Source organism: Bombyx mori, chromosome 14 (assembly GCF_030269925.1).
Source record: "Bombyx mori chromosome 14, ASM3026992v2".
Classification (NCBI taxonomy): Eukaryota; Metazoa; Arthropoda; class Insecta; order Lepidoptera; family Bombycidae; genus Bombyx; species Bombyx mori.
In genome coordinates, this window is record NC_085120.1 from 4,851,561 (window position 1) to 4,873,976 (window position 22,416).

Consider the following 22,416-nt stretch of genomic DNA (forward strand, 5'->3'; position numbering starts at 1 on the left):
GTTGGCTTCCTCAGTGTGGGAGTAACATCGTGTAAGAGAGGTGGAACCCGTAAAATTGTAGTTTGCGTGGTGGCTGGTAAGATTTGTTGCGGTAAGAAGTTTGCATGGTGGTAAAATGTCTTGTGAGTCTGCACAGGTAGCCGGAGGTGAGACTTCCGCGGTCGCGGCCCACCCAGTCCGCGAGAACCGGGCAGATCGCCTCGACGGTACGGAGGCCGGCTGACGGGTCCGCCAAACGACGAGATCACGCCTCCAGCACGGACTGCCGATATTGGAGCCCCCGCGCTCCGGCTGCACTTGCGCTAGGGCGCGCCGCCTCGTAGGAGACTGTGAGGTATCATTGAATAACTGCGATCGCGCGCTGCCGGCGTCGCAGCGCGGCGACGTTCTCGTGGGTAAGGACGTGGCACCAGACGGGTGCTCCGTATAGTGCCATCGACCGCACGGGTACCATCACCCTGCCTATTTCTGCCGTGAAGCAGTGGTGTATTTCGGTTTGAAGAGTGGGGCAGCGGTTGTAACTATACTGAGACCTTAGAACTTCTATCTCAAGGTGTGTGGTGCGTTTACGCTGTGGATGTCTATGGGTTCCAGTAACCACTTAACACAAGGTGGGCTGTGAGCTCGTCCACACATTAATACGAAGAGCATAATCAAACGTAATTAGATACGAAGTTTAAAGGGCCGTTTAAAGTAGTTGAAGTATTGGATGGTGTCGATTTAATTTTGACTCTCACACATTCGCTTAAGGCTCGAGCTACTACCTGCCTCACAGAAATACAGCCTGCAAAACCTGAACAACCTCCTCATCCGTGGGCGCCCGGCTCTCGCCTGCAAGTCGGCTGTTACGTGTGCGGTGATGCGAGCCATGTAGCTTCTGGGTGTTCCATGCGCTACAAGAAGAAAAACGACACTGCTCCAGGTGCTGTGGCAGGTTCAACCAGAGACGTCAACGTGTGTTCCAGAGCTTCAGTGTGTTACAGATAAGTGGTTTTGGCTCCCCCTTTATGTTCCATTCAGGGTCAGAATGTAGTCTTATAAAACAAAGCCATAGTAATTTATTCAATGGTAAGCGGTTTCATGAACAAGTCACCGTAGTCACCCTAGACACGTCCTTACGGATCCATCAGATCCAATAACTCTTGCATTAGATACCTTCAGCTCTAACACTAGGAGCAGGCTGAGCAACCCCAGTAATCGTACTCGTCGAACTCGACAAAGAGGTCGACGTGCAACCTAACCCATGCATCAGCTCACTGAGTTTCTCGCCGGATCTTCTCAGTGGGTCGCGATTCCGATCCGGTAGTAGATTCATTCGCGAAGCAATTGCTCTTGAGTTGTTAGGTCTCCTGCGGAGGCGCTCGGGCAGTTGTTAGCAAATCCCACCCCTCTTGGCTGAGCCTTTGCTCGCCCACCCGTCCTGGTGAAGCGGGAAAGGCCTCCGGGCCACCAGTAATATTTCAATCATCTGCAGTTTTGGAAAACGATAGGTATAAGTTGAGACATATAAATGGTTCTAGTGTACAAAGTTCCCCATGAAAACTTACGCGAAGTACCTCGAGGCCCGTCAGGCCTACTAGAAATTTCTGAAAATTATAGTGACGATGACGTGACGGCGTACACAGATGGGTTAAGTAATCTTGTTAATGAAACTGATCTTAATGATGACGACTCTATCACTGACAATAGAAGCGACATTTTTGTCCGCAAATAGCGATACAGCAAACATAGTCTGTGGGTAGTGATACAATGTCTGTAAGCTCAGGCACCTCAGGTGCAGGTGTTAGAAATGTAGAAAACGATGGTCGGTCTCGCACTATTTCTGAAGAAATTCCGTATAAATGTTCTGGTTTAAGAAATGTTTTAACCAACGCTACCGTACACGCAGATTAAAAAAAAAAAAAAGAGAATTGTATGTGGCTAGAGAGATGTTAATCCGGACTAGCAAAAAAAAAGAGAAAAAAAAAAAAGAAAGTGTGAAGTCATTGAAGGGTCTGTCCGGTCCAATGGCTTGGCTATAGGGATTTTCATCCAGATTAGCCACAACAATTAGCTACAGGGATTGCGATTCGGTCTAGCATTATCCGGTCCAGTTCGAAAAACTGAAGGGATAACAATTCCGGTCTAAGTTAAAAGGGACATACTTACATACCTGAAGAGTTTTAAATGAACTGGCCCAGGTATGTAAGCAGTCTGAAGGTTATTTATAGCCAGTATAGGATTTTCTGAAGAATTATGCGAACCGAACCGTACTAGATTGTTAATATCATAGACCACGTTTTAAGTTGCATCCGTTAATGTCAGGATGAACGAACACGTTTGTTGTTCACAGACATACCATAAGAATGCGCGCACGAGGACGAGCGCACGTCAGTATGGCCGTGACGGCGTTAACGATATTTATGTTATATAGCACGTGCAATAGGAGTGACTCACACAAGCCAGGTGCGCCGGCCGTGTCGTTCCACTCGTAAACAACAGCTGCAACAGAAGTGACTCATAAGCCAGCTGCGCCGGCTAGTATAAAAAGGCGGAACGTGCCTTGAAATGAACATTCGTTGGACTGCGCTTGCCTGGTGCACTTACTATATCCTTGTTACGTTGTGTGATTCAGTGACTGTTGTACGTACTGGTTAAAGTTGGACAAGTGTTAAAGTGAATTGTTAAGATAACATATTGTTGATTAAATCAGGAATCAAAAAGTGATATCGTTTTACTTGGTGTTCAACAAGATAATGTCTACCCTCAAGCTTACATATTTATATTATCTAATACGATGTGCCTCGCAAAATTAGCACTACGACCACGTCTCAGTTCGACAGAATATTTAGCCTTAATTGCTTTAATCCCTTTGTTAACGAAACACATCGTTAATCCGAGCACAAACTAAATTGATTATGGAAGCTCTTAAAGCTCACACAAAGCTACAAGAAAGCTAGAGCATTTGATTCTAACAGAGTTCTAACAGAGCTGCCTATGATATTATTAAGGTGTCCTAACGTTACCGGCATCACATAGAATATTATAACATGTTTCGAATATAATTTTATCTCGTCACGGTTTTCAGGAAAATATATTATGAAAATATCATATTACCAGCCAACCCATAATAACATTTTAGAGATCCCAACGTTCAAAATTCTCTACTGAGTTTATCGGGAAAGCAATAAAGCTTAGATTAATATTGCATTTTCGAAGTTAAATTTAGACTTAGGGGATATTTTACTATAGAAACCAGAATGAATTTCCATCGCAGCATTGTCGAAAGAGATCTTAAGACCCAAGACTTTGTACTGCTTTTTCGTATTCTTGTATTTTATGTTGTAAATGAAATAATAATATCACTAGTAAAATGAATGAATAGAGAAACTGTAACCCTGAGTAAAAAAATCCACCAATGAAGGAAAAATAAAACGACATTTTCTGAAATTATTAACGCAACTTTATGAAGGAATTATTTAACATGAAAGAATAAAGGATGATGATGATGAGAATAAACATTTCATTAAATCTTAAATTAACATAGAAAATGTTTTTTTATTTAATTGAAACATAGCAAGAGACACCTTTTAACTTAAGGATGAATCTTTATTTGAGGCACGTTACGGCGTCGGTTAATAGATAATGGAATTTACGAAATTATATTTGTTGTTGTGCCCTATGAAAATAAAATATGATTTTTTTTTATTGCCCTTGTAGGCAGACTAGCATACGGCCCACATGATGGTGAGTGGTTACCGTCGCCCATGGAATTAAAAATGGTTTATTAATTAATAAACTTGAGTGATAAACAAAGTGACATTTTATAACACGATACGATTTAGCTTTACAGTACAGACTTTTAATTTTAGAAATGATATCAAGATTGAAGCTATTTCTTTACGTCCCAAAATATAGTGACAACAACTTTATATTCTCTAAATTGCTATATGTACTCATTTCTAATACACGAAATCGAATACCTATATAAATTTTAGGGCATATATAAAGACACCGCCAAAGGTAACCTTAATCGCAAGGCAGTCTAACACAAGAACTAGCTCACGCTCTGATCAAATTGGGATCAGCCGTGTAATTCTAATAAATCTGTCTACCCGTACGTAGCAAGCGCTCTCTGCGCGCGCACATATCATTCCCACAAAAATAGCATGAAGGTATTTCCAGAAACACCATAGCGCTGATTCCTTGCTGCGATAGTGTGAGTTTGTATAGTAGAATTGCACGGATACCGGCGATTTATCAACGTCAGCATGTCTTATGCTATGTAGTGACAAGATTTACGGACCAGCTTTTGTCGCAATGGACCAGCAAACACCGTTATCAATGATTTGCTCGTGATCCTGTAAGAATATAGTCCGCTGCTAAGTGACGAACGGTTTTCTAAAAATAAATTACGTTTTTAAGGTGCAAAGTAATTGTAAATTTCACTGTTGCTCTGTTTGCAAATGAAACATATTCTTGGTGGAAAGCAATCATTGGTTACGGGTCGGAAAGCAGTAGTAGTAGTAGTAGTAGTAGTAATAATATAATAATTTATTTATTAACATTGAAAACATTTACACATAACAGTTTGCTAAAAAGCCTCCACACTAAGCACTGCCTGTCTCCTGAAGAGTTTTTTTACAGGACTCACGGTGATCAATTCCAATAGAATTGAACCGAATTTATGTTAACTTCATAACCAGACTCACAAATTTCGCAGAAATCCCGTCTGACAAGGGTTAAAAAATTCTGGAATCTTAATGTACGATTAATTATGTTTTTTTGAACTTTTTCTCTCGAAGTTTTGCTCTAAATACATCCTAAATACGGTCATGTCATCAGGTCCTATAAACGAAAAAAGTTGAGTACTCTAATGAGTTTGTGAAATTAGACATAGTTATACTTAGAAATCGGCTTTTATACTGTTCTTTAGGATAATATAAATTATAACTAAATGAAGAAGAAACCCACAGTATAAAATCTTGGTCTAAATCTAAAACTTTTTGGTTCAGATGATAATTAGATCAAAACATTTTTAAACTTTCATTAATTAAGATAGAGATATGAATATTAAAATAATCAGTTCTACCTTCCAACTGAGGCATGTATGTTTTGTTTTAGATCCACCAGGCTGACTGAGAAGACAAAGCTTGGATTGCTGAATGGACATGTTCACGGCGAGACGCGACAGGCTAAGTCTAGGAAGGCTATCATTAGGATGCTAGGTGAGCTTTTTTAAACCTACATACGGCTCTTAAAAATTGTAAAAACAGTAATTTTTCACATCCAAAATCGAAAACATAAAGTTTCAATTAGGAAAACTTTTTTCAAGGACACTCAAACATCGTGACATTTTTTAGGTTCGTTTGCTTAATGAGAAAATATTGTAGTCCTGTTGCTTATAAGCAAAAGATAGGCAAATGATTCTAGTAAGGTTGAATAGCGAATCTAATTAACTTTTGGGGCCTTTGGAAATAAAAAAAGGTAGTTTTCAGCGCGTCATTAAGTTACGCGCCCTTATGTTATCAAGCTACATAAATTGTATTATCGTAAATATTTTCTATATTTTCTTTATCTAAGCATTTTTATCGGTAAAATTTAGTCATTAAATTACGTGACCCTATTTTATTAAGTTAAATAAATTGTTTTATCGGAAAGATTTTCTATATTTTCTTTATCTGAGCATTTTTCTGAGCAAAATTTAACATAAAAAATAAATACATTTTCGGGACATTGAGTTAGTAAATAATACAATCACACTAAATAAGTGTAGCATAAGGTTGAAATCTCAATGAACTTTTGGGGCAGATCGTGTTATTGCTTCCCCTTCAGAAATGAGTAGGACAGTAATTTTGGGACAAATACTGAAATATAAAAAAAAATATATGTTAATATTTTCCTATGAATTTTCCATTGAAGCTATGAATTGCCAATATCGCCATATCCCAACACACACACAAAACCTTATCGGAAGATATTGTCATTCGTATATAAAAAAGTACCAACTTTTTGATCAAGCAGTTGGCGAACTTTCCACAATATATTTGTAAGTATACGACGGAGAGAAGATCTTCCACCGAGCGGGTGATATTACTTGGTAGACCGACGGCCCCAATGTTGTTGATGGGCGGACGAGTTCACAGCCCACCTGGTGTTAAGTGATTACTGGAGCCCATAGACATCTACAACGTAAATGCGCCACACACCTTGAGATATAAGTTCTAAGGTCTCATTATAGTTACAACGGCTGCCCCATCCTTCAAACCGAAACGCATCACCGCTTCACGGCAGAAATAGGCAGGGTGGTGGTACCTACCCGTGCGGACCCACAAGAGGTCCTACCGCCAGTAATAACGTAAAGTAACTTGTGTATAAGCTTATCCTGAAAATGTCGTAAGCGATATTCAGGCATCTGTCAGATATCTTGTGTTTTATGATGGCTACCCGCCACAAATTTACACACAAAGTGTGGTCACTATAGTACAAGACTGAACGTCCGGTTCCTATGAGATAAAATTGATTTACGACCCCTTGCCAGGGGGAGTGTTGTTAGAAATTTATTGTTGAATCAGATATGTTCCTCCTATATCGAACAATTAAATTATTAGACTGATACTCCATGTACAAAGTATTATTTGTTTTTACCCGGGAATGTGTGTTTATTAATTGTGTTGATTTTATTTTAAAAATCGAATCGTAACTCAAGTATTATATTGAGGCCTTAGAACTTAGAACAAAAAGTCGTCGTGGCCTAATGGATAAGACGTCTTGTGCATACGTGTTGAGGCGATGCACCGGTGTTCGAATCTCAGGCGGGTACCAATTTTTCTAATGAAATACGTACTCAACAATTGTTCACGATTGACTTCCACGGTGAAGGAATAACATCGTGTAATAAAAATCAAACCCGCAAAATTATAATTTGCGTAATTACTGGTGGTAGGACCTCTTGTGAGTCCGCACGGGTAGGTACCACCACCATGCCTATTTCTGCCGTGAAGCAGTAATAGGTTTCGGTTTGAAGGGTGGGGCTGCCGTTGTAACTATACTTGAGACCTTAGAACTTATATCTGAAGGTGGGTGGTGGTTGTAGATGTCTATGGGCTCCGGTAACCGCTTAACATCAGGTGGGCCGTGAGCTCGTCCACCAAACTATGGATTAAAATAAATATACAAATTAAGAACACAAAATATATTTCTTAACTTTAAATAAATCTTTTCACGATTATTCAAACGAAAATACTTGATGTTGCTTCACCTGTTAAGTTTCGGAGACCTATGTCAACAGTTCTGACGTGCTCCTGGGACCCAAGACCCTGATGATTGATGAGAAACTAACTTTCGTGTTTTGAAAGCGTTACGTACCATCAGATGTACGGTGATTTTTTAATTCGTTTCAGCTTAGATTTATGTACCGTTGATCTGGTTTGAATGGCATTGTAGTAGTATGACGTGCTGTGATATATCTTAACAATCACAACAACTCAACAACTTATCAAGGTTAATTGATTGAAGTCGTCGTGGCCTAATGTATAGAATGTTCAAATCCCGCAGGCACGTTAGAATTTTTCGAATGAGTGACGTATTCACGAATGACTTCCACGATCAACGCATGATATCTTGGAATAAAAAATAAACCAGCAAACCCACAGACACAGCCCACTGACTTTTTTTTATTTTTTTTTATTGCCCTTGTAGGCAGACGAGCATACGGCCCACCTGGTGGTGAGTGGTTACCGTCGCCCATGGACTTCAGCAATGCCAGGGGCAGAACCAAGCCGCTGCCTACCTACTTTCTCACCGGGTCTTCTCAGTGGGTCACTTTTCTGGTCCGGTGTTAGCTTCTGCGAAGCACTGCTCTTGCTAGGGCTAGTGTTAGCAACACCTCCTAGTTTGAGCCTCGAGAGCTCACCCAGACGCTAGGGTAACACTGATATAGCCTGTTAAGGATATCAGCATAGGTGGGAGGAAAAAAACCCAGCAACAATTACAATTTAATATTGTATTGCACAATTTAATATTGCAGTTGGTGTTAAGGCGTATTATGGGCTCGCTCATATTGGTACCACCATCCTGCTCATTTCAACCGTATTCCGGTTCCGGAAAGATATGGCATTCGTAATAATATACCATTAGATATTCATTTAAATTAGGGTCTAATTGCTCCGATTTCCACTTAAAATTGAGAAATTAACTCCTTTGCTGATCTACTGTATAAATAAACAATATGATAAATCAATAAAACTCACATTTAAGTACATTCACATTTTCACTGGTCATAAAATTTCGCCTATAGTTGGTTAAACTAGAAAATACGCTACGAAGATTGAGGTAATCTTATATTATTCCTCCAATTTGTCACTGTCACGTAGCCATTATTTTCAGCGCCTGGTTCGGGGCTATTTTACAAAAATAAGGAAGCTGAAACGTTCTGGGAAGGATCTGCAATATCGAGTTGAGACATAAATGTGTCCAAAGATAAAAATACGAAAATCTGCGTATCATATTAAATTGAGAAAAATATTAGTACTAGTCGAAATTTTTATACTAATGTAGAAACACAGTCATGACATTGTTACGCGGTGAGCGGTTTTGTAGTTTTAAAAAAAACTTTATTTTGATTCTTCTTCCTATTCGTACACTCTTGACAGAGTGGTCGTGGTCATGCATCAGTCGGATCCTGCGATACCGATGCTCTCGCGATGCGACGCCATGTGGCACGATGTTTCGCAGAGTGAGAGCAATAATTTATGTTGGAGTGAATAACAGATTTTATGAGGTCGGTCCATCGTGTTGGAGATCGTCCGCGAGATCTTTTGCCCTCGACTTTCCCTTGCACCACCAACCGCTCAATGGAGTCCTCATTACGAGTGATGTGCCCGAAGAAAATTTTATTTTAATACACACTGAATTTATTTATCCTTTACAAAAATCTGTTAGTACACAGACAGAATTAGGATGTTATAAACTTGAAGATTCATGTCGAACTCTTAAGTTTCAAGGCGAAAGAGAATTTATACATGAATAGTATTTACTAAACAATTAGTAAATGAGTCATTTAGACTATAATCCTTATTGGTAAACATATTTAGAATCCATAAGGACACAATTAGTAAATGACAGAATATTATACTAATGTGAAAGGAATACAATATTAACTACTGTTCTAATTACAAATGAAGATTTGATGTAAAGTAAACAACTATACTTAGTCTGGCCATAAATACTGTTACAATAAAAAATAAAAAAAATCTATTGCAAATAACATTTATTACTTTTACAGTGTGTTAGTTTAATACATAAATATAAAACAATTTAAAGTATAAAAAGCTTATTCGAAGTGGTCTTCATTGGCTGCAATACAGTCCTTTAAACGTTGAGGCCAGTTATCAATAGAAGCACGCACTCTTTCCATGGGAAAATTTTTCACTGCCAATCGCACGGATTGTTTTAGGGACTCCAAATTATCACGGCGTTTAGAGCAAGCCATACTCTCTAAAACTGACTATAAATCATAATCCAGCGGATTAAGATCGGGACTAGACGACGGCCAGTCTTCAGCTCTGATGAAGTCCGAAACGTTCATTTCCAACCAAGACTGCGTACACCGAGCTTTATGACCTGGCGCCGAGTCTTGCTGGAAGGACCATTCTTGATGATTGAATATGGTGTTGTTAAGGGGCTTCACTACCTTCTCAAGAATGGTATCTTGATACACTTGTGCCGATGTTTTTTCACAAAATATGGCTCAGTCACTTCTTCATAGCTAATACCCCACCAAACCATCACTGAAGTCGGATAGTGCCCACGTTGCACTCTGTCGACTAGTTGGGAAGCTTCCTTAGAGCTTTGACCATAAATAAGGTCATTTTGTATGTTAAAATGTTGCTCAATTGTAAAAAATTTCTCATCCGTAAACAAAAATTTTCTATGACCTCCCTTTGCGTACCGCTTCAGTAGTTGTTTCGATTTTACCACCCTATTCTCTTTTAAATTATCAGTTAAGAAATGACCAGTATGTCTCTTATAGGATGCAAGTCTTAAGTCATCTTTTAAAATACGCGATATGGTTTGAGTACATTATGATCACATAATGTACAATTGAATGTAGGGGATGATTGGTCCTTTAAAGTGTCTGCAAAGCAATTTGGCCGACAGAAAGTGTCTGGGAGTATTGGCGACTTATTTTTAAGGATATTTGCCTAAAAAATGTCAAAATCAGCTTTCAGAAAATACGTGAAGTAGGTCATGATTTTATGTACCTTGAGTACCTGATACGTGAAAATTGGCCGTCTAAGCAAGGTAGCAGGTAGGCATGCGTTCTTAGTACATACTAACACTACGCAATCGGCCACATTTCGTTCGTCAGAAAATACGTGACGTCTGGGGGCCCTGGGATCTTACTCTATTATATAAATTGCACTATAACAAAATAAAGCTATTGACACAAATTCGCTTATCGTGTTCCCGCCAAAAAATTTTGGAATACTTCCAATGAATTCCCTTGCAAACCCATGCTTATTTATGCGTCATATAAAGGCAACGGTATAGCCGTCTCAGCCGCAGAGGGGCTAGCTAAAACTTCTTGGTGGAACAAAAAATGTGTATGAAACTCAAATAATACTCGTATATAGAAAGAAAGGAACATTTTCAAAATGCCTGTTAGTATTAATCAGGCAAAATTGGATATGGTCTTAGCAATACGAGCGTAGGTTGATAATCGCATATTTAAATCGTGTCTTTAATTTGAATTCGTTAAAATATGTTATATAAGTACATACGTGGTTAATTAATTTATTCACGTTGGACTCAGCAGTTGAAAACTACGGTTTTTCATTATTTGATCAGACGGCACTTTGAGAATGAGCGGTTTGTCTTTTAGCAGTGTACTTTTACTAAGAATTTACTGGTGGTAGATAGTTGGATAATGTGAGCACCATCCCGCCTTTTTCTGCAATGGTGTGTTCATGCGTTCTGTTGCTGCGTCACGGCAGCAGACCTCATGTTTCAAGGTAGGTGGCGGTGGTGATGTTATTGTTACGCCGGTAAGAGTAACGTTATCTATCGCCGAATAACCGAACGAATATCAAAGGATCTAGTAACGTTTAGAATGATCGAGAAGAACAACGCCATCTATTATCAGATAGCGGAAACACAATACTCGAAATGTGTGGAATATTCTCGATAATTCTAGGGATGTGGTATCGGCTATAAAAGCGTTGCAGAGATAGCACGCAGTCAGTTAGTCATCGGAACTACTAGAAGCGAAACAGCGAAAGGATCACCCGAAGTGAAGCGAAAGAATTGAATTGAGAATTTTAAAGTGTTTGTTGAGTGTTGTAAGTATTCTAAGTGTTAACTTGTAATTCGGTATAATTTTTTATTTATCCCGAACCCCAGCGCGTAACATTTTAAATATTTACGAGCACCAGAAACCACGTAACAGAAGCGATGCGAGTTCGTTCAGCGGTCTATAGCAAAAAACACAAAACATAGACGATTATTATTTCTCTCTCGGCACACCTCATCAAAGCTTTTGTTTAATTACGAGTTACAGTTCGTTCTACATTTGTTTCTTAATAAGAAATCTCGTGAAATTTCTAGAGAAATTTACAATTACAAGTAAATTTCTGAGTAGTTTTCCATGTTTGAACATTCTATTATACTACATGGAGTAGTTAATTTAAATTTATTATTATCTCGTACTCGGATGCTATAGGTAAGTATGAATTTGTCGAAAATTGTAAGAGCTTTAATCAAATGTATAATACTGTCACTTCTAAACAGTGATAGTAATTTACTGGTGGTACGACCTCTTGGGAGTCCGCACGGGTGGATACCACCACCCCGCCTATTTCTGCCGTGAAGCTGTAAGGCGCTCCGGCTTGAAGGGTGGGGCAGCCGTTGTAACTATACTGAGACCTTAGAACTTATATCTTACGTTGTAGATGTCTTTGGGCTGCAGTAACCACTTGACATCGGTGGGCTGTGAGTTCGTCCACCGATCTAAGCAATAGAAAAAATCGTTTCTCGTTATAATTGAGCTGTAAACAAAACAGACAGTTGCTCTCCTTATGGCATTTTGCTGTGAATAAAGAATACCGCTTGAGATATAACTTAAGCAGGGTTGTCACCAGACAAGCGGCCGGTCTCAAAATTTAAGTCAGTTGTCCTGGCCCGACTGAGCCCGTGCTCGTCCATCTGTCCTGGTGAAGGGCCTCCGGGCCAACAGTATTCCTTCAACACTAAAAAAAACTTATGTGGGTATAACGACGGAGGGAACATTTTCCACCAAGAGGGTGATATTTGCTCGGTAGGTTGCTTCTTGTTTTTTTTCCCTACCTAAGCTGATAGCCTTGAGAGGCTATATCAGCGTCGCCTTAATGAGCTCACGGAGCTCAAACCTGATGACATTGCTAACACGAACCCTAGCAAGAGCCGTGCTTCGCAGAATCTACCACCGGATCCAAAACGCGACCCACTGAGAAGATCCGGCGAGAAACTCAGTGGGCTGTGTCAGAGGGTTAATTTACTCGTCAAGCCCTTCGTCGCAAGCGACGGGTTCGACGAGCCCTTCGTCACAAGCGACGGGTTCGACGAGAACGATGACCGGTGACGTGACCTAATGGTGTTGTTTGGAACTAAAAGTTCCAAATCTTATACGAGATTCAGGCATCTGTCAAATATCTTGCATTGTATGATGGCTACCCGCCACACTTAAGTCAAATACCCATGCAGCATGATAAAAGGACATGCTGCACCTATCGCAAATGATGTGGGATAAGTGCAAGAATAAGAAGAAATACAAACACATAATAATTATACTCATTATACTTGCTATAAGATAGGAGTTAGGTCGAATGGTCGTTTATTTACGACGATAAACTAACCGTTAACATTTAAGTTCTATATAATCCCGAACTTAGCTTCAGGATGAAGATAAGGTAACGACCCTGTCAATCGATATTTTTTTAAGGAAGTTACAAATCTCTAGGGATCACTTATTCGAAATTTCCTCGAACGCTAACATAAGCTAGACTCCGATTATGAAACAGCCTATAGACAGGGTGTTCTTTGTTTGTTTAACAAACTCTGGCAATAGGAGCATTTTAAGTAACATTTTAAAAAGTAAGTCATCTTGTTCATAGTCATCAGGAGTTTTTCTTCTATTGGGTAGATGGTTGAATAGCTTCTCTTAGTGTCAAATGATTACTTCAGCAGCTACCCAGCTTGACTTAAGAGGTTGGAGATTAAAATATTTGTATAACCGCGGTCGCATCTCTCAGACCGGAACGCATATTTCATTCGCGGCGGAAATGACGAGAAGGATATACTATTTGTCTGTTACTACGTTCCGTGCGAGTTCATAATATGCCCTACCACTATATAATGTCGATTAGCGATCGCTATAATATTCAGGGGACGCCTGTGTCCATTCTCCGACTAATCTCTTAATTTATACGACACTTTTCCAGGCTGAAGCCGCGCAGCCAGCTGTACTCTAAAAACCAAACTGACCAATAGAAACATATAGGTAATTACATACCAAATGGAAATGCTATGACGTAATTATTAATTTCGGTTATCACCACAAAGATACTTTGCGGGAACCCTCATAATCAAAATTATTAACATATTTAAATTAGATCTACAATTCTCGTGTTATGTTGGAAAATTATACTTTATTTAAGGGTTTAATAATCACGACATCAGTCGACTGCCTAATCATGGCTGCTCGCTTTGATCCGATTTTCATGTAAATATGTGGCAATAGTTTCCCATTACCCTAAGGCTTTTAAGCCTGCGGTACTTTGTACATATTCAGCTATTAATGATTTTGAGGGATCCTTCTTCCTCAATGGTAGTCCACTAATGAATTTCTGTATTTTATATCTATAATTATTTGTTGTATTTTTAGGACCAAATATTGGAATGATAATTAATTAACTAGATATAGAATTTCTCAATTAAGTTTTAAATATAATTATTACACAATATCCTACTATCCTACTAATATTATAAACGCGAAAGTTTGTAAGAATGTATAAATAAAATTTTTGTGTTCAAACTGTTGACTGGTTCACAATAAACTGGGCATTGCAGTCACTAGCTCTCTAACTAAATGCTTGTAGATATCTGGGAGTAAGTTTCACCATACTACCTTTTTGGGCCGAGAAGTACTTAAGCGTTGAGGAGAGCCGTTGGACCATACAAATGAGGCTTCGACTTAATATCTCAAGGCGGTATTCATGTTGTGATGTCCATGAGCCCCGACAACCACTTAACACTATGTTGGCTGTGAACTAGTTCAGTCATCTACGCAAGAAAAAACATATTAAACGCATAGACCTATATAGTAGGGACGCGACATATTGTTCTATACGTACAATTGCGTATATAAATAGCACCCTTTTTGAAGGCACACACATAAACATATATCTATCTCGTTCTTACTCAGCACTGTAACTCGCAGGAAAACAATATAACAGTATTTCAGTGCGTATATAAAGTGAAACATGAATATACGTAAATACCTAATGAGGCCAGAAATCCGCCATGTTTAGCGCACCAACTGTCATTGTCAGTCATTTCAGCCGTCTCTCTTGGGCTGTACATTATTTATCAATTTTGATATCGATTTAATATGATTGCTTATATAAAATTTATTATTTTAGCATGGTACCCCGCTTAAAACATGCCATTTTTCGGTCAGAATCTATTGATCATGACACTAATCATAAAATGTGTTTAATAAAAGGTTTCATACTTCAGTGATCAAAAGACTTTCGTTTCATGAAGCTGTCACAAATATAATCTGTCTACATTTTTTACTGTCAAACTCTTTGTATGTTTCAAACTTATAATGATTTTCAAAATTAACTCCGTTTTTATTGTTTCATACTTTGGTAGGAAAATTCAAATGAGGTTTGGTTGTGGAATTTAAATCTTCAGCCAGAAATTAAAAAGTTGATTATAACTTTAGAAGTAGACAATACAAGAAATCACATTACAACTTTGTTGGTTTTGTTTTGTTTCAAAGAATTTAGAATATTGTTGTAATTCATTTACTTATTTGGTAACTTTGATTTCAGGGGAAATTAATTGATTTTGGTGATTCTCCTGTGTACCTACAATTTAGATTGTTTATTTTCTTGTATTTTATTTGTATACAATAAAAGATTATTCGATACTATTTTATATGAATAGTGTGAATGCCACTGCTCTATTACAGACATAAGGTCGATGTTTATTTCCATTAGAAAAACGGATATTTTACCCCACGAATCTAACTGCATATTTGCTTATGCTGTCAGAAATAGGAAGGTGTTCCTTAATCAAGACAGACATTAAAAAAATGTTTTTATTCTTTTATTTTTAGACGAGTTGACGAGCTTATAGCCCACCTGGTGTTAAGTGGTTAGAGCCCATAAGCATCTACAACGTAAATGCGCCATCCACCTTGAGATATAAGTTTTAAGGTCTCGGTATAGTTACAACGGCTACCCCACCCTTCAAACCGAAACGCATTACTGCTTCACGGCAGAAATAGGCGGGGTGGTGGTACCTACCCGTGCGGACTCACAAGAGGTCCTACCACCAGTGTGAAATAATTGTAATATTTTAATTAAAATAAATTACTTGTGATATTTCGAATACTTCACAGTTTTCGTGTTCGCAAACGACCTCTGGATTAAGCCGTAAAATCTATTAAACGTCTTCGGCTCGTGGAAACCGAAAGAAATGCTCAAGCACTCTATTACTGGTGGTAGGACCTCTTCGGAGTCCGCGCAGGTAGGTACCACCACCCCGCCTGTTTCTACCGTGAAACAGCAATGCGTTTCGGCTTGAAGGGTGGGGAAGCCGCTGTAACTATACTTGAAACCTTAGAACTTATATCTCAAGATGGGTGGCGCATTTACGTTGTAGATGTCTATGGGCTCCAGTAACCAGTAACACCAGGTGGGCTGTGAGCTCGTCCACCCATCTAAGTAATAAAAAAAGATGTGTGGTGTCGTGGGACATCGAATAGGAACGAAGTTCCTTATTATAAAATATTAATTTTAAGTTCTATTCGAGGTATGTATAAATAAAATAATTATTCGGGTATACATTTATAATGATGATTTTTTTATTGATAAAAATAAAAATAATCGCAAGGGTTAACCACTCCGCACTGAAATGGAGCAGCCTCGCCCTGGGGAACCGCCTGCATGATCACGGTATCCCCCACGCCATATAAATATGATTTAGCAAGAGAAATACGAGAACGTCTATCAACTGTGTAACATCTCGTCATTGCGATTCAGGAATTGTTGAATTATCGTGTAGCGACATCTGTTGATAACAAACTAAATAAAAAAAATCTTACGTTACGGACGTTTTTTCCCGGCTCGGTTCTTCGCATCGTCCAATAAGGAACTTCGTTCCAAAAAAAAAACACATTCGTTTAGTAACAAGGAATATTCTTGTTCGTTCCAACAGCGGCTGTCGTGATCGCATTCTTCGTGTGCTGGGCCCCGTTCCACGTTCAGCGCGTGTTTTACGTCTACGGCTACAGTCTCCCGCATTACCACGTCATCAACGAGCACCTCTTCAACGTCGCCGGCGCCCTATACTACGTGTCTGCTACAGTCAACCCGATCTTGTACAATGTAATGAGTGGAAGGTAAGCCAAGAACAGTAGAGTAGTTTATTTCTCGTGTTGCAGATTAACAGTTAAGAGATACGGAGGCTGATTGGGGTATCGCCACAGATTTTGCGCTATGTGACCGTGTTGTATTGGTATGCTGCTTCGCATTTCAGATCAAAAGGCAAAGGTGGACAAAACAGACTAGATACTTGGATTCAGTAGTGAGTTCATAAATAAATAATCATGTTACGCGCTGGGGTTCGGGATAAATAAAATTCCACCAAAGTACAACTAAAAACTGTATTCAGTACTTAAAACACTTATAACACACAACAAACACTTTAAAACTTTCAATTCGCTTCTTCCGCTTCGCTTCAGGTGATCCGTTCGCTGTTTCGCTTCGAGTAGTTTCGATTACTGACTGACTGGGTGCCATCTCTACAACGCTTTTATAGCCGATACCTCATCCCTAGAATTATCGAGAATATTCCACACATCTCTAGTAGTAGTTTCCGTTATCTCACAATAGATGGCATTGTAATTCTCGAGCATTCTGGGTGCTACTAGATCCTTCTATATTCTTTCGACTATTCGGCGATAGATGGCGTTACTCTTACCGGCGTAATAATCATAATCCGGCCCTAAAACTAGAAGTCTATGTGCAATGGAAACCAAAGATTGATATTTAAATTTATATACGTTAAAATATATACACAAATATAATTTTATCATCGCGCCAATATTTGTCCGATATTGGAATCGATCCAACTTTTGACCTAACAGGGGTGCCAGCATTTTATGTCAGTGCATTTGCTTGAAATACATTTAGTATTTAAATGCATTCTGGTTTTACGATCCTGACGTATGCAGATACCACTGTGTATTGATTGTCTTCACGGCATTCATATCACGTTGTGGACTCTACGGACTAAAACCACATAACGCGAAGATGGCCGTCAATTCATCGCAAATCTATGGTTATAAAATAATAAAAATAAGGTCCGAATTAAGATGCTCTGCTCTACTATTCTGTATTACTTCTTAAATTCGATTAAAAGTATTTTTTATGTACTGGTAATAACAGCCTGGCCACGGGACATTCGCCATTATGAATATTCGCGAGGTGCGAACGGCGAAGCGTCTAGCGACTAAAATAAGCGCATAGAAATATACTTATCAAGCCACGCGCACCGGCGACCGGCGAAGCGACCGGCGAAATGTACCGAGCGAATCGCGTGGGTGACTTACGATGCGGCGGGCGAGCAAAACAAATGCATGAATAAGGACGGCGCAAGCCACGGAGTCGAGCGGTAGTCGCGGCGACTAGTACAGTGATTAAATGAGTTTAGTTGTTTTCGCCGCGAAAATTAAACGCCGAAATTTTTATATTTTATACTTTTTATTTTAAATTTTTAAAGTCGTCGTGGCCTAACGGATAAGACCTCCGGTGCAATCGTGTTGAGCGATGCACCGGTGTTCGAATATCAGGCGGGTACCAATTTTTGTACCATGTAATAATATAATGTAATACGTACTCAACAAATGTTCACGATTGACTTCCACAGTGAAGGAATAACATCGTGTAATAAAAATGAAACCCTCAAAATTATAATTTGCGTTATTACTGATGGTACCTCTTGTGAGTCCACACGGGGGGGTACCACCACCCTGCCTATTTTTGCCGTGAAGTAGTAATGCGTTTCGGTTTGAAGGGTGGGGCAGCCATTGTAACTATACTTGAGACCTTAGAACTTGTATCTCAAGGTGGGTAGCGCATTTACGTTGTGGATGTCTATGGGCTCCAGTAACCACTTAACACAAGGTGGGCTGTGAGCTCGTCCACCCATCTAAGCAATAAAAAAAAATATAGCTGAAATAAGCTCAGAATAAGACCAGCTATTTGGAAGTCTAGCCACCCAAAGTATTTCTCGTACTTCTTGTGGAATTCTCCATCTATACTCCGATTCCTATTCAAATCATGTACTCCACAATCTTTTCCAAATAATAGGTCCTGAACCAAAAAAACTATTAATTTGTAAGCAATATCAAGATAATTTCGATATAGACATTTCGCTGTCGGACTTCCTTACTAGTCGCGGCGGCGAACGGGACTCCCCGTGGCCTGCAGACGGTGCTGCGCGAATGGTCGCCTCATCCACCGCTTCGTCGTTCGCACCGCCGATCCCCGTGGCCAGGCCGTAAAACTATATACAGTCTTAATTGAAGCGAAAATCTACATTACGGAATCTTAAATCGTTTCCAGACACAATCTTACTGAATCTTAAAGAAAACATGACTTGTCCTTCTTCGAACCAGGCTTGTGGAGAGTACTCAACGGTAGGCAGCGGTTTGGCTCTGCCCCTGGCATTGCTGAAGTCCACGGGCGACGGTAACCACTCACCATCAGGTGGGCCGTATGCTCGTCTGTCTACAAGGGCAAAAATAAAAAAAAACAATCTCAAACTTTGGAAAATTAAACTTCATAAGTCAAACATAAATATTAGATACTAGCTGACTTCGGCAGACTTCGTAGTGCCTCAATTGATAAATAAAAGACCTAAGCTTTTGTATAAAATAAACTTAAACCAACCAAAAGAAATCCGCCCGACGGGGGACACATCAAAGGAAAAACAAAATTGTTATTTTTATTTAATTTCGAGCATTTTCATATTTATCTACCTTTCAAACCTTCTCTGGACTTCCACAAATAATTCAAGACCAAAATTAGCCAAATCGGTCCAGCCGTTCTCGAGTTTTAGCGAGACTAACGAACAGCAATTCATTTATATAAATAGATATATAGATTCACTTTAGAAATCTGTACCAGAACTTCCGCCGGTCGCAGCGGTTGCTGGACTTAAATACAGAAACTTGAAATGAACCGATATTTAATTTAGCGTAGACAAATAAATTATCCGTTTAAATCATAACAGTCTCTAAATTGTTTCAAAAGCTCGGTATTTAATCGAATAGGCGCTTTATTGTTTTTAACTTTCTGAATTTATCAAGAATTTTAATGAATCGAAACTCAGCGTTAATAAGTGTTATTTGTGAACAATTAAGCCGACAAACTCTCTTAAAAGTTCCATTATTTATTATTTCCTAAATTCGATAACAAAAAGCTATAATTTGTAAATCTAAACAGCAATGATTTGCATGATAATATACCTAACATCACACACACCTTTAGAATTATAACGATATATTTCGAAATTTCTGGATTTCGAATTTAATTCAAAAATTGACCTAGAACGACCTTTTTAAGCGACTCTTAATAATCAAATGACCAAAAGTAGCTAATAAAGGGACAAACTTATCTATCGGTCTCTTTCACTCCGTCCCCCTCCTCTACGTCTTTTCGGCTTGAAAAGTATATTCGATGTTTTCCAAAAAACACATATTTTGAGTTGGGTCTCTATAATTCTAAATGTGCGACATGTAATCTCGAGGATCTATTCTGGGTTCACCCTGAGTGGTGAGCGAGCTATACGAGTATTATATTATTGCTGAAATAGCAATATTTCGATCAATCTACCACCAGATCCGATTTGCGAGCCACCGAAAAGATCCGGCATAAAACCCTGTGATATTTTATGGTTTACAGTTATTGAGAAATCTTTTATAGTGCTCGCTTAGTTCCACGATGGTCGAATATATTCCATTGAAATCTATTGGAAAAATGATAACTAAATTTTTCATGTTACTAGTTAATAAATGATAACACGCGTTTAATTAGAAAAAAATGGATCTATTTATTAATTAGTAAAATAAATACAGTGCTTTTTAATTAGAAGGATATTTTTCTGTTCTCTCTGTTTCGTATCATATAATCATCGTGGGAAGTGTTGTGGGAATGCCGTCACCTATTTTCGACGATCGCACCACCGCTCTACTGAAATAAAGCTCTTAATGTACTGTAGTCCTCTGTTATAATCTCAAATTACTGACGGACCCAATGTTTAGATGATCTTACTAGGAAAATTTTCAAACTCACACATTTCTTAAAAATCCGAAACAAGATAATTGAAATCATGGATATTATAGACTTTGTCTAATATCGATAAATTGAGAACATTATTTGTAACTTTACAAGCGACTTTTTCAGATTGTTGATAGTAGCATTTTACGTGGTAGACGGTAACGGTAGGTTGCACGTGCATACGAACCATCTCTCTCTCTCGGTCTCTCTCTCTCTCTTCCCAGCTATTTACCCACATGGTGGTGGGGTCAGCTTTCATCACTTTACTCCTCCACTTCGCTCTGTCTTCGACATCCTCGTCAGCAATATTGCATTCTCTTTTACCCTACAGCACTACATCCTTCCACCTTATCTTGGGTCTACCTCTAGGTCTCTGACCGGGGAGGTCAAGCAGTAGCGCCAAATATCCAACGAAAAATACGAACCAAGTTTGTCACTAATATGTACCAATATTGAGTTCAACATTTTAAAAATTAAGACAAAGAGTCAATAGGACTGTTAACGAAGCAATCTACATAAATTACATTAGCTGTTTGACTTTTGAAATGACATCTTTCCGAATCGCTGAGCTGTATTGAATAATTAGTGGATATTTTTGGTATGGTAGGGCGTATTCACAAGCGCGCGCGGGTAGTTATTACCGTCCTGACTAGTTCTGCTAGAAATTTGGCATACAAGACAATTGAGACATCAACCTCAAGATCTCATTTACGTGGTGATTTTCCTGGACTTTGCTGATAACTTTACATTGGTGAGGCAGTCAACTTTTTTAGACATTGAGTGCAACAAAATGTCTACCGCAGAACCCCCACTCAATCGCCTTAAGCACTGTAAATAAATGCAACGTAGAGACCGCAGTTTAGAATACAAGTAAAATATACCGCACACGCCAGAACAATTCGGAAGCAATCTATTTTCTCACGGACCCAATAAATGTCAGAAGTTTACGTTTAATTAGCCGTACGATTGTGATTTCGAAGTAGCGCTTGTTCAGAAATGGAGATTCACGGTGAAAACTTTTAATTTAATACTGTTCCCTGCGATTAAATTTTATAGTATCTAATCTATATGTCGGCGCACGCTAGGGATGGCTAAGCGGTAGTTTCCGTCATCACTCGTATTTGGTTGAACTCAGTTTATAAAAAGTCAATAAACCCTTTTAAATAGTAATTATTGAAACTCAACACACACAACTTTCACAATGACAGGGTAAACCGACAGTTTCGTTCCACATACCGACAGACCGACTGACTGACTGCCAGAGACTCACCGAGTGAGACGGACGGACCGTCTGATACGGACTGAATGACTGTCTGACACGGAATGCCACGACTCTGTCCACGTACAGCCATTTTATACTGTGGCGTTACGGAGTCTACCCTATATTTTGTGATATTTATCAAAACAACATTTCATCATTTAAAATAATAGTCAAAACAACGTCTTAATATTACTAAAAGTCGTTAACCACGACATATACATATAAATGAAATTAGAGTGTCTGTTTGTAGTATTGAAATAACCGCTTTTTACTACATGCATATGAATATATATAGGTATACGGTACATACACCAAAATAACATTTTTTACAATTTTTGTCTGTCTGTTTGTTTGTTCCGGCTAATCTCTGGAACGGCTGGACCGATTTTGATGAGATTTTCACTAATAGGTAGCTGATGATATCAGGAGTAACTCAGGCTACTTTTTTTAGACTAGCATCGCCCCGCGGCGTCACCCGCAGTTATTGTCGTATTGCGCGCATCATGGCGGGACTCGCCTATCAATAATAAAATTTAATGTTTCCGAAGCGAAGCGAGGGCGGGT

The 22,416-nt window shown here is 39.0% G+C and overlaps 1 protein-coding gene and 1 long non-coding RNA gene across 3 annotated transcripts in view; both read left to right on the forward strand.

The window, feature by feature from the left end:
• The window catches only part of NGR-A25 (neuropeptide receptor A25), a 102,155-nt gene that overhangs the window by 49,281 nt on the left and 30,458 nt on the right, over positions 1-22,416 (forward strand). Inside the window, exons 5-6 of one of the 2 annotated variants that reach the window (XM_038015180.2) lie at positions 5,104-5,207; positions 16,465-16,648. In XM_038015180.2, coding sequence (XP_037871108.2) covers positions 5,104-5,207; positions 16,465-16,648 — 288 coding nt within the window. 2 annotated transcript variants of the gene reach the window in all.
• Positions 14,698-15,180, forward strand: LOC110386220 (uncharacterized). The gene is made up of 2 exons (XR_002431441.3): positions 14,698-14,999; positions 15,075-15,180. It is a non-coding gene; the product is annotated as an uncharacterized LOC110386220 (long non-coding RNA).